Source organism: Durio zibethinus, chromosome 13 (assembly GCF_047325235.1).
Source record: "Durio zibethinus cultivar Kanyao isolate XHJ-2024 chromosome 13, ASM4732523v1, whole genome shotgun sequence".
NCBI lineage: Eukaryota > Viridiplantae > Streptophyta > Magnoliopsida > Malvales > Malvaceae > Durio > Durio zibethinus.
In genome coordinates this window covers 25,146,958-25,159,463 of record NC_143174.1, presented here as the reverse complement: position 1 = coordinate 25,159,463, position 12,506 = coordinate 25,146,958, and the positions used below count along the sequence as shown (strand labels likewise).

Genomic DNA, 12,506 nt, shown 5'->3' with positions numbered 1-12,506 from the left:
AATGAAAAATAGTGACTCAAAAATTAAAAATAAAAAGGAAAAACACTCTCCCAAAGAAGGGTTTGTTTTTCTTCTCCACCGTTCTCACATACTTTGCTCTTCTTCTCATCTCTTCTTTGCTCTCCCGCAGAAGAGAGAGAAAAGCTCACTTTCATTTCCTGTCTCTTAAGAAACCAAATCTTTTTTTTTCCTGTATCTTTATATTCAAAAACCCAATTTTGTTTTCTTTTCATACTCAGATATAGCGTTTTACATATCGCTGAGTTCATTGTTCTTTTGTTTTTGATCGGACGGCGGAGATTGAATCTCACGTGAAAAGATCGAGGTATGCAGCAGGGTGATCAGACGGTGTTGAGTTTAAGACCTGGTGGTGGTCGGGGGACTAGACTCCTTGGTGGACCTTCTTTTTCATCATCCTCTTCTTCGTTAGCGTTTGGTTCTCTTTCTTCTGATCTTCCGCTCTTTCGTCCCCATGGCGGTGCTCCTCTTGCCTTTTCTGTTAAGGTTCAATGTTTTTATCCCTTTCTCATCAAAACCCATATCACGGTTTTTTTGGATCTAACCTTTTTGGTTTGTTCTTTTATTGATTTTTGAATGATGTTGGTTGGGTTTGTCTTTTAGATGTACAGCAGCTGTTGGGTATTGCTCTTTTGAAGATTGGATTCTTAGCAAGTAGATTTGATTTTATCATTGTTATTGTTGATTCTATAACTTATCTTTTAAAAAAACATTGCTTTTATTTTTCATCTGAAAGGCTCTAAATTTATTCCTTTGTGCTCTTAAATAGCAACCATGGTATTTGCCGAATTCTCTTTGATATTGACCAAATAAAAGAACATAGATTTAGATATTACATTAGACCTTTAAAAGAGGAAGAATGTGATGAGCTTTGTCCTAATTCTTGGTGGGGCACTTAGTATGTGTACTTGCTGTAAATATGGACAAAGAAAAATATGTAGGCTTTAGGTGGGTATTCTATGAGTTTCTGATTACCCATAAAGGACCTACAAACATTAAGGATCTTATATATATTTTGGAACAAATAGAGGTGTTCCATTGATCAAAGATCAATTAGCTTGTCCTGATTGTGGGTCAATCCTCATATCTGTGTTTCAGTGGTTATATATGGATGATATTTTGATTTATTGGCGGTGAAGTTTAAAAATTCTTTGAGCATGTTTAATTGATTATGATGCGTCTGTTTAAAACAAGTTAACATATGTAGTTAAATGGACATGTGACAATCAGTTAAACCCACTTGCGGTGTTTTTAAACTCAGCTGCTGGTGTATAAGATAATAATTTATAGTTATATATTTTCCACTTATATTTACTTGTAGATCCTCCTAATCGGGAACGGATAAGTTACACTAATGAGTTGAATTTTGTTAAGTGTATAGACTTTTTGTGCAATGAGTAACTAAGTCATACTGAGGATTGTGAAGTAGAAAAGATCGGGTCTTTTGACAACCTCCTTATGATACAAAATCTACAGATTTCAACTGTGGAGTGTCCTATTATTTGGATATTACTTAAGATTTGTGGAGCTTATCCTTTTGTTTTTGTTAGATAAATAAGTTAATTTTTTTATAACCTTGTTAGGAATATGCCTCATAAGTTCTTAGTTATGATTTAGAGTTTATATCTTCCATTGCCCTGGTTATTTCTTTAGACAGCTGATGTGAATGTTAACATGCTGCATGTTGAAATATTTTTGGGTTGTAGAATCTGAAGTTATCAATTGCTTTGCTGTTGTAGGCTGGAGATTCACGATTTGAGGGTCATGAACGAGTGCAGTACACTAGAGACCAGCTTCTAAAGCTTAGGGAGGTAATTGTACAAACTTTTGCTTAGCAGTATACTTCATATGTGCATCGGCAAACTATTGTTGCATTTTGCTTCCAAAACAAACCAGAAAGGAACAAGCGTTTGCTTTTTATTTGCATGCAAGGAAGTTGTTCAATGTTGTTAGCATTTTGTTTCAATTATATTCAGTTGATCATGCAATTAGATTGTTCAATGTTGTTCATACTCTGTTTCAGTTTAATTGAGTTGAAATCAAACAATGGTACTTTCATTATTGTTTGATACTTTAATACGATATCTGATTACACCTCCTGCCTTCCTTGTAGGCTGTAGAAGTTGCTGATGAGATTCTTAAAATCAAACAAGAAATTGAAGGGGAACTCTTCGGTGAAGATCAAAACTGGGGTCGTGGAGAAAGCAATGTAAGCTCCTAGTTCTCTTTTGCTTTTGTACTTTTCAATTAGCTTATTTTAGTAGCAATTAACCTCCTTGCTGAAATTCCTGTATTTTGAAATTGTACTGCAAAGCAATCATTCTTTGTCAACACTTATTGATCCATTTTCTAAACTTTTGCTAGCCACCAAATCAGACTCAGAACCGTTACTCCGAGCCTGACAATCGTGATTGGCGTAACCGTTCAGCACAGCTTCCTCCTGCTGGAGAGGAGAGGTCCTGGGAATCTCTTCGGGATAGGGAGTTGGGAAACCGATATGACTCCAGAGAGCTAGAAGCTAATCAATTTAATCGCCAAGATCAACTCAACTCTCAGTTCTTGAGGGCTCAAATCTCTTCTAACCAAGGGGTAATTGACGTAAAAGATAAGAAAACTTTTTGTCTATATAAGATTTCCTATGTCTTCAGATGTTTATTATTTGTGTTGGCTGTTAGCAGAATTATTAAAATGCTACTTTGTTTGTTCTTGGAGTTGCTGGGTCAGTATTTGAAGCATCAGACGTCTTGTGACATATTCCTCAGTTAATATAACTTTTATAGATAAACTTTGATTAGGCATTAGTGCTTTAATTATCAGTTCTGCTTCACTTATCATCTTATCCTTTAGGTATTTATATCAATCAGAGAGCAATGGTTCAATAAATTGCACCAGTAATAATTGCATTTTCTTTAAATGTGTTTTGTGTATAATGATGAGATGTTTCAATGGCATTAGTAACCTTACATTTAGGATTATCTTGTAGTTTATTTATAAACTCATGCTTCAGTTCCATATGCATTAGTTAGGAAGCATATCAGTTGCTCGGCATTGGCACCGATCCCATCTATTCTTTATTTTTTCCTTAATGATAACATTCATGGAACTCTGCCACTTATAGCATCTGCACTCTTCATATTAGCTTATATGTTTTCCTATATTAGCTTGTATGTTTTCCTGTAAGAACCAAGTTTATCCCTTCAGCATTAGTTTGTATATTTTCCTGTAAGAACCAAGTTTATCCCTTCAGCAAGCTATGTATGTCATTTGGCTTTGGCATTAACACTGGGTTTTGGTTGTTGAACCAGGGAGGACCAACTCCAGCTTTGGTCAAGGCTGAGGTGCCATGGTCAGCTAGAAGGGGGAATCTTTCTGAGAAGGAGCGTGTTCTAAAGACTGTTAAAGGGTAACTATATTAAAAATATGTTTCTTTCATCATATATGTGTCTCTGATATTTATTGACAAACCATAAAAGCAGGTTTTTTGCATCATATATGTATCTCTGATATCTATTCACAAACCGTAAAAAAGACCTTGTTTTTATTTATCTTATTCAGGATCTGGTCTTAGATTAAGCATGATGGTGCCTGAATAATATAAGCAAACTCATGTAGTAGGAACACTTTGTTTTTCTTAAGAAGTTTCTTAATAAGTTACTGAAACAAGGCATTGCTGTGAACTTGTAACATTGGAATTTATCAAGGTCTATCTAGTTCTTAACTTCAGAGTTTAATATGTCCTTTTAGTATGGTTGGTAGTAGAACTCAGTTTTGGAAGCTGCTGAATATGAGATGCTTCCATGACGAAGAAATTTGAAGGTGGTAGAAGATGCAAATTTATCATCTGATTCCCTTGCAAGCCATGGCTTCCGTTTCTAAAAAATTGCAAACTTAATAAATGATTTTCATTTTTTCCAGTATGCATGATAGGGGGAGGCAATCCTTTCCTTCATGGTGTTATGAAATTAACAATGAATTACTAGTGTTTCTGAATGGTTCTATTCTCTGTGCAGGATACTGAACAAGCTGACTCCTGAGAAGTATGATCTTCTAAAGGGCCAACTTATTGATTCTGGTATCACATCAGCTGATATCTTGAAGGTTATTATCTTCTACATTTCTGTTATTCTTTTTGATATTACTAACCCTTCTGTATGTATTTGTATGTATGTATATGTGCGTGTTTATCCAAGCACACTTACACATTTCATAGATATTGTGTTCTTTTCTGGTTACTGCAATTGTAAGATGAAATCAATGATGGTATCTATGGTATCTTTACAGGGGGTTATTTCTCTAATATTTGATAAGGCTGTTCTGGAACCCACATTTTGTCCTATGTATGCTCTTTTATGTTCTGATCTTAATGATAAGCTTCCCTCATTCCCATCCGACGAACCTGGTGGAAAACAAATCACATTTAAGCGAGTCCTCTTGAATAACTGCCAGGAGGCATTTGAGGGAGCTGACAAGCTCAGAGAAGAAGTGGGTCGGATGACTGCCCCTGAGCAAGAGATGGAGTGTAGGGATAAAGAAAGGATGGTCAAGCTCCGTACTCTTGGTAATATTCGATTAATTGGTGAGCTTCTGAAGCAGAAAATGGTACCTGAGAAGATAGTCCATCACATCGTGCAGGTTGTTGCTGATACTTCCTTTCTCATCAATGGAACACTGGATTTTTAGTAAGTTATACTAAATCATTTTTTGCCTATTGTATCAAACAGGAACTTTTGGGCCATGACAATAGAGCTTGCCCTGCAGAGGAGAATGTTGAAGCCATTTGTCAGTTCTTCAACACTATTGGTAAGCAGCTTGATGAGAGCCCAAAATCACGGCGCATAAATGATATGTACTTCAGCAGACTGAAGGAACTGACTACAAATCCTCAGCTTGCTCCAAGAATGAGATTTATGGTTCGTGATGTTCTTGATCTTCGTGCAAACAACTGGGTTCCCAGGCGTGAAGAGGTAGCTCATAAGTCATCAATTTTTCTGGGTTAGATTAGATAGATGTTGTTGACATGTCCATGTGAATGGGTTTTAATATCAACATCTCTTCTTTGTATTGATTTTTGCAGGTGAAAGCCAAAACAATTACTGAAATCCATTCTGAGGCTGAAAAGAATCTTGGGCTGCGTCCAGGTGCCACTGCAAGTATTAGAAATAGTCGTGGTGTTTCTGCTGGTCCAATGAGTCCTGGTCCTGGGGGTTTTCCTATCACACGTCCTGGTACTGGGGGTTTGATGCCTGGAATGCCAGGAACTCGGAGAATGCCTGGTATGCCTGGAATGGACACTGATAATTGGGAAGTTCCCAGGAACCGGTCAATGCCAAGGGGTGATGGACCGGGTATACAGCCTGGAGGGCATGTCCCATCATCATTAATCAATAAATCAACTTCAATGAATCCAAGGCTGTTACCTCAAGGTAGTGGTGGCCTAATGAGTGGTAGGACAAGTGCCCTGTTGCAGGGAAGCTCAACCCCTCCTGCGCGGCCATACAACTCTATTTTGAGTGCTGAGCCTGTGGCACAACCTTCACTTTCTGCCAAACCTGTGCCTGTGGCTGCTGTGTCTCCGGTTGTCGACAAACCACTAGCTCCAGCCGCAAGACTAAATCCAGATGATCTTCAGAGAAAAACACGGGCGCTGTTGGAGGAATATTTCAGTGTTAGGCTGCTGGATGAAGCATTGCTGTGTGTGGAGGAACTAAAATCTCCATCATACCACCCTGAGGTAGTGAAAGAAGCAATCTGCATTGCCTTGGAGAAAAGCCCACCTTGTGTTGAGCCAGTTTCAAAGCTTCTCGAATACTTGTTTATTAAGAAAGTTTTTACAGCTAGAGACATAGGGACCGGATGCCTGCTCTATGGTGCCTTGTTGGATGATGTTGGCATTGACTTACCAAAAGCACCAAATAATTTTGGAGAAATAATCGGGAAACTTGTTTTGGCTGGTGGATTAGATTTTAAGCTGGTGAAGGAAATCCTTAAGAAGATGGAAGATGACCTATACAAGAAAACTGTGTTTGATGCAGCAATCAGGATCATCAGCTCCAACCCTTCAGGGCAAGGTCTGCTGGCTGCACAGTCGTCTGACATCGAGGCCTGTCAGAATCTATTCTAATTTTTGCATGCTACTTTTAATGTCTTTATCCACAAGGACTTCTGCTTATCTCCACTTCAATATAATGTGCCCTACCGACCTATTTCCCCCTTCATGGTTGAGGCTGGCAAGCAACTTGTGTATTATTTGATAAAGTGGAGTTGCCAAGGGCAGATAAAATTTTATTGAGTTGTATATTTCTTCAAGGTCATAGCGGTGTGTTTTTTGGGAAAAAGAAATCAAACCATAATGCCATGGATTTTGCCCTGCGGCCTATCCCAAATTTCTCGGGAAGAATGGTCACTCTTTAGGGATCCAGTTGTTTTGTATTTGATTAGTTTTTTTATATATTTTTTTTTTGGTTGACTGAGTAATTAGTTTCGTTGTTGAACTTAGTCCTATAAATCTGAAGTTTTTTTTTTTTCTTGTTACCATTATCTCAAGCTTAATGCGTCAGTTTACCTGCCTTTTATCTTATCATTTTCTTTGAAATTATTTGGATGGATGATGAGATTTGTTTCGATTGATTGAAAACAATAATAAAATTTGTTGAATTGTGATTAAAAAAAATTATCATAACCTTAAGGGAAAAAAATTTATAAAAAAATTTATATCAAATTAATTTTATTAAAATTGATATTTAAATTTAATTAATAATGTGAAGAATTCAATTGCACGCACGCATTAAAGATATGGAATTCAAGCCTCTACTTCTACTTCTTTAGTTAACAGAATTTTTTGTGCAAAAAATGGATTTAAAGAAAAGCAAAAAATAAAAAATTTTATTAAACCGAGTATAAATGATTTTGAATTAAGAAAAATAAGCGGGCCTCGGCAAGCTTAAAACTTGTGAAATTCGAACAGGCCCAAGTCTATAAAGCCGCTTGGCGGGTTAGGAAAAATCCAAAACGGCCGAGTCTCTCGCGTCTTTTGACTTTTGTAGGGGGAGAGATCAGAAATGTCCCCCAGCAAACGCCATGCAGCATCAGCGGCGACAGATACTTTAAACGATGAATCGTTAAAGCTAGCCGTAGCGATCTCTCTTCTACGATCAAAGTTTCTCCAGCACCATCCTTCTCCTTCCCAAACCGATGCTCTTAAATGGAAGCGAAAGGTCTCTGTTTCTTTCTTTTCCACTTCCCTCTTACATTTGCCCGAATCGAGGTTTTAATTTCTCTGCTTTCGATGGAATTTTAGGCAAAGGAGCGAAAGCAAGAGATTCTTAGACTCAGAGACGATCTCAAGGAAGCCGAAGGTTCCCCGAACTCTTTCTCTACTTACTTTCTTCCTTCGTTATGGTTGCTCTTAGTTTTATTTAAACTTACGTAAATGTAGATGCTTCCCAATGCGATCTTTTCCCGCAAACTGCTTCTTGCAAGTGTTATTTCTTCGATAATATGGGGAAATTAAGCCCTAATCGACTTGGAGACGCTTCTGATCGTAGATTCAATGATGTTCTTCGTCGAAGATTTCTCAGACAAGGTTAAATCATCAACATCGTTGATCAATAATCAGAATCAGCTATGTTCTTTTCAATGTTTGTTTAGTACTTTATGGTTCCATTTTCTACTTAACAGTTCGATTGAGGGAAAGAAGGCAAACAGCTGGCTCATCTAAAAAACGGCGCGCTTTAGGTACGTAGGACTTTTAAGTGGACTCTTTTTAATGTAATTGCGCTCTAAATTAGCTTTGTTATGCTCTGAATGTTTGTGACCCGATCTTTGTTTCTTGGCTTATGAACGGTGATTATATGAATTCTGGCAACGGGTTAAGGTTTGACCTTTTCTTTTGTTTGATTTTAGATGATTAACATTTGCATAATTATGATGTAAATGAATTTGACTATTATAAAAAAAAGTAGTATTACTTTATGCATGGACTTTTATTAGCAAAGTAGTTTGTTTGTTTGTTTGAACGTTAGGAATATGCAAAAATGGTGTTTTTTATTGTAGTTGAACTATTAATAGGAGTTCTATTTAAAACTACAGGCTTTAGCGATGACGATCAAGCTGAACAGCTTAGGGCATCGGTTGATTTTCTTGTGGAGCTTTGCAATACTAGTTCTCCTGTAAAGTGATTTTCGTTTTTCTTCTGGTTTTTGTTTATCACTCTAAGAGATGTAAATCCATAGTTTGGTTTCTTCTTTTCTTATTTCATACCTTTTTTATAGGTTCAAGAGTCTAAATTTGAAAATTGGTCTCACCAAGCTGTGGATTTCATTTTAGGTAATGATTACGTGGTGTCATTCATCAGAGCTTTTGTAAATTGTTTCAATAGAAATTAATGTTGTAAACTGTTTCAATTATTAGTCTGAAAGCATGAGACTCTACTACTAATGGTAACATGTCAACTACAGCCTTTTCTTGTCTCACTCTAATGATTGGAACTTCCTAATTGTCTAATCTGTGTGCTGATGTTTTCCTCCTCTTTCATGTGTCTCCTTAAGTGGCATTGAAGAATTTGTTATCAATGGGAAAGAACTTGGAATCTACTGAAGGAGTTGTTAGCAGCTTAATTATGCGTTTGGTTAGACGGATGTCTTCTCCCTCAAAAGGAGATGGTAAATAGTCTATCGTGATTGGAACCTCCTTAGATTTGTTGTAAGTTTGTCGTGTTAAATATTTATGTCTTTGATAATAGAAAATTTTTTCCTTCTGCTGATATTGGCATCTTCTGATGATGGAAGTCTGATGTTAATGTGTATTTGCCTTTACTCAGCATCTTTTTTTCTCCTTTGAGCCAGTTGTTATTTATTTTTGTTTTCAACTTGCTATTACAGAAACACATCAAAGTGACACAAATTCCCAGCTCTACATCCAACATTTGCTTCGTAAGCTTGGGTGTGAATCATACATTGGACAGCGTGTAATACTTTCAGTTTCTCAGAGAATATCTGTACTTGCAGAAAGTTTACTTTTCTCGGACCCATTTGATGAAACTTTTCCTGCTATGCATGAGTGCATGTTTGTAATGTAAGTATTTTCTGGTTAGCCTATCCAGTCCTTCATGTTTTTGTTTTCCTTTGAATTCACCTTTGTTTAACTGCATCTCATTAGTTTTAGTTTGGAAAGATATATTATTACAATCATCAGTAACAGTTATTTAAAATTCGACATTGGGCGATCTTGTAAGAATTGTCTTCATTGCTTATCTCTTCTGCCTTTCTCCTTGTTCTTTAAGATTTAGCTGTATGCTTTTCCCTTTTTCTTACCATCATGCATGGTGCACGTTTTTTGAGAAAATAGCATTATGCTCTGTTATATAAACCACAATTATTATTTCTCTCTTTGCATCCTGGAGTTCTATTGTTGCATCCTGTGCTTTGTTTTGTCTTCTATATTTTTCCTAATATTAATTTAAATATTTCTACTGGAAGCATTATGGTTTGATGTACTACATTGAGTTTCTAGCAATTGAGGAGAAGACATGAGAGCTGATAAATTTGTTTCAAGTCATTGGGTTTGTTACCTTAGATATTCTTGATTGCTGATTATCTGTTGAATCTGAGGATTTATCCTTCATATATCCTGTATACCATTGGAACAAAATAAATGTCATTTTGACTGAAACTTCAAGGAACTGAAATTTCATGGATATTCACCAGAGCTTTGAATGTCCAAGGATCTCTTATGAAATGAAAAAAAGAAAAAAGAAAACGAGTATGAAGAAGTTATCGAAGCCCCTTGAAACATGATATTTCAGGCATTACTTGGAGATTTTTACCGATTGTTTATTAAATGGATATATGCAGCCTTATTCCTACTTTATGAAAAGGTTGCTTTGCAACTTGAACCCATAACCCCAACTCACTATCAAGCAGCCTTTCAACCATGCCAAGGCTGAAATGCTCCAGATAAGTGAATTTCATATCTCAAGCCTTCAGCCATCTTAGTCTGGATCTGTTCATAGTATAAAGGATTCAGGATTGAGTATTATCTCTTACAGCATAGATAAATTGCTTATCTGTGAGGTAGGTTTCAGTAATAGCCTAAATTGTTGGCCAAAAAAGTACTAGCCTAAATTTTGTTTTGTTAATTAAAAAGGGAGTTCATTTCATTTCATGCTGTGCTTTTGTTATTAAAAAATTTCATGGTAACATAGTTGTTTCTTGTGCTAAATATACTGGCTTCTATGCTGTTAATAAGCTTCAGGTGAATCATATGCAATCTCAACAAACTGTTTGTATGCACAACTCTAGATTTTATCAATACTATAGGTTTGAGGTATGCATATAGATTTCCTCCATGTATTATGACTAGCTCAGTTTTGACCTGTTTCTCTGGGTGACAGGATCCAGCTAATTGAGTTTTTGGTATCAGACTACTTATTAATCTGGTCAACAAACGAAGGCTTTGACAACAGTATGCATCGCCACTCTTTGCCGGTCACAATAATTTAGTTCTTACGTATGATATTGTTGCCTCCTATTAATTCACCGCAGTTTCTTCGTCAGTTGCATATCACCTCACAAGTACATACGACTTTTATGTACATGTTTTTTTTGGGATTGACGTAGTATTTTGCAAAGCATGCATGTACCAAACATGCAATGCCAACACATTAAGCATGCAAAAACATACACGATCCTTGCATTTTGCATGTGTTTAGGAAGTAAATGACAAGCATCCGATATCTATGGTTGAGGTAAAGGGTGTATTTTCTGGGCTGCACTGTCATTAGGAAATGATAAATGACAGTGACATTGGCACATTGCAGTTCTTTTTGAAGAGTGGGTGACATCACTTCTCCAAGCTCGGAAATCTGTTGAAGTTTTGGAAAGCAGAAATGGTCTTTATGTGCTGTACATGGACCGAGTCACGGGAGAATTGGCTAAACTAGTGGGTCAGGTTTCGTCACTGCAGAAGCTCAATTCAGATATATTTGATGCCCTTCTCGGTTTGTAAATATCTGCCCTTCTTGATTCAACAATGGGATTCATATGCCTGAAAATGAAAATCGCTTCTTGGATGACAACATGTAAACCGTGCTTAAAATGGAAAACAAGTTTGAAGTACTTTATTTCCTTGAGCACTTTTCAAAATACGTTTTAAGGTTTGAAAACTGAACTTGGTGATGGAAAGTGTATTTGCCATTTGGCACCAAATTCTTAATCTTTGGCAGGGATTTCACTGATTTTTAATATTAGGAGTTACCGTGAATGGTAATATCACAAAATGATTATCTGGATTAACATTTGAAAAAAAAAATTAGGTGTGAAAATTTAGAAATAAAAATCTTAAATTCATGCAAGTCTTTCAGTGAAAAAAGTAGGAAGACGATAAGAAAACATCACTGTCGCTCTGTTCTTACCTGCTTCACAAATATCCTTCTTTTGAAAGATGTCATCAATTTGCAATACCAACACATCAGAACTATTATCCGCTTTTTCTTTTCTTTTGGGTATCAATAATGAAGGTTAAAGACTAGTTTAACACGGATTAACCACGTCTTTGAAAGGAATTCTTCCACAAAACAGGGCGAATAGACCTTCAAATCATATCGTTCAACTGTTACAATATAGCTTTCCTCTTTGATTAATCTCTGGACCCTGGCCCACTCCAACTAGACTCCAACCATTGCAATCTAGCTACTTTATCTCCTTGCTGATCCCATTTTTCTATCAGGCATTTTATCTTTTTCTACATCAAAACTTCCAAGTTCCATAACAGCCGAGTACAGCTAGCCTGCAGGCATGGACCTGATCAGATTCATATTAACTTTCTCACTCATCACTCTCCTGTTATTATTCTCCCAATCTCTTCCAACTTCAGCTGCTGGAGATGGCGGAGGAAAAGGAGCAGTCTTGATTCCATTCAGGAGACTGCTTCTAAGCCAGCCTGTGAAAGCTGGAGAGAAAGTAGGGGCAGATGGTCATGTTGATGACCCAACATCTGATCAGCCTGAGAAGTTGGGAATTCATATGAGAAAAGTAAGAGGGGGAGGCGGAGGAACTCGTGCTCGTGGAAAAACATCCTCAGCTGTCCGAACGCAGTTGGCTTCCTTCCATTTTGCTTCTGTTCTTGGCTGCTCTTTGTTTCTTGTTTGTGTCATTATGTTGTAGGTCTTCTGTATCTCTAATTCAATCAATCCTTCAAATCTTAGATTATGTTTCTGTCAAGCAACTAAATTAAGGTTGGGATTCTGAAGTTTGTGTATAAGATTGTAGTACTATATATTTTTATTTTACTCCTCTGTTTTCATAGGGTTTGCTGAGATGTTATAATTTAAATTTTGATTGTAATTACTAGTTAATTATTGTTTTGTCTATAATTTATTTCTCAACCTCATCGATTTCTTGGCATTAATATCTACTACATCTGTCATTGTTGCGAAAGGAATGTTATTAATGGTATCATCTTCCAGACCAATATTGCAAATTCCACGAGTC

General features: G+C 36.6%; 3 protein-coding genes and 1 non-coding gene across 7 annotated transcripts; all 4 read left to right on the top strand.

Annotated features, from left to right (window-relative positions):
* Positions 1-58: 58 nt before the first annotated feature.
* Positions 59-6,549, top strand: LOC111303380 (eukaryotic translation initiation factor-like). Its single transcript, XM_022899605.2, has 9 exons — positions 59-504; positions 1,758-1,829; positions 2,132-2,227; positions 2,383-2,607; positions 3,324-3,421; positions 4,029-4,116; positions 4,300-4,650; positions 4,740-4,982; positions 5,093-6,549. The coding sequence occupies exons 1-9, from the start codon at positions 328-330 to the stop codon at positions 6,137-6,139; spliced, it is 2,397 nt and encodes a 798-aa protein (XP_022755340.2). The 5' UTR covers positions 59-327; the 3' UTR covers positions 6,140-6,549.
* On the top strand, positions 912-1,016 carry LOC149515472 (small nucleolar RNA snoR103). The gene has a single exon (XR_016327191.1). It is a non-coding gene; the product is annotated as a small nucleolar RNA snoR103 (small nucleolar RNA).
* A 463-nt stretch (positions 6,550-7,012) lies between the features above and the next one.
* Positions 7,013-12,400, top strand: MPS1 (multipolar spindle 1). Of its 4 annotated transcripts, XM_022899599.2 has the most exons (11): positions 7,014-7,232; positions 7,316-7,373; positions 7,454-7,600; positions 7,696-7,752; positions 8,107-8,186; positions 8,289-8,343; positions 8,565-8,678; positions 8,898-9,090; positions 10,409-10,479; positions 10,835-11,014; positions 11,743-12,400. In XM_022899599.2, the coding sequence occupies exons 1-11, from the start codon at positions 7,077-7,079 to the stop codon at positions 11,799-11,801; spliced, it is 1,170 nt and encodes a 389-aa protein (XP_022755334.2). In that variant the 5' UTR covers positions 7,014-7,076; the 3' UTR covers positions 11,802-12,400. The 4 variants fall into 4 exon arrangements, with proteins under 4 accessions (XP_022755337.2, XP_022755334.2, XP_089598422.1 ...); XM_022899602.2 differs by lacking the exon at positions 11,743-12,400 and having other exon boundaries at positions 7,013-7,232; positions 10,409-10,524; positions 10,835-11,260; XM_089742296.1 differs by lacking the exons at positions 8,107-8,186; positions 8,289-8,343.
* LOC149515471 (uncharacterized) lies at positions 11,678-12,400 on the top strand. Its single transcript, XM_089742297.1, has one exon. The coding sequence runs from the start codon at positions 11,811-11,813 to the stop codon at positions 12,177-12,179; it is 369 nt and encodes a 122-aa protein (XP_089598423.1). The 5' UTR covers positions 11,678-11,810; the 3' UTR covers positions 12,180-12,400.
* Positions 12,401-12,506: the final 106 nt, after the last annotated feature.

Coding starts and splice junctions, on each gene's coding strand:
- LOC149515471 (XM_089742297.1), top strand. CDS start 11,811: ATGGACCTGATCAGATTCATATTAACTTTCTCACTCATCACTCTCCTG.
- MPS1 (XM_022899599.2), top strand. CDS start 7,077: ATGTCCCCCAGCAAACGCCATGCAGCATCAGCGGCGACAGATACTTTA. Junction 7,233..7,315: donor CTCTTAAATGGAAGCGAAAG/GTCTCTGTTTCT, acceptor ATGGAATTTTAG/GCAAAGGAGCGAAAGCAAGA. Junction 7,374..7,453: donor CGATCTCAAGGAAGCCGAAG/GTTCCCCGAACT, acceptor ACGTAAATGTAG/ATGCTTCCCAATGCGATCTT.
- LOC111303380 (XM_022899605.2), top strand. CDS start 328: ATGCAGCAGGGTGATCAGACGGTGTTGAGTTTAAGACCTGGTGGTGGT. Junction 1,830..2,131: donor AGCTTCTAAAGCTTAGGGAG/GTAATTGTACAA, acceptor CCTTCCTTGTAG/GCTGTAGAAGTTGCTGATGA. Junction 4,983..5,092: donor GGGTTCCCAGGCGTGAAGAG/GTAGCTCATAAG, acceptor TGATTTTTGCAG/GTGAAAGCCAAAACAATTAC.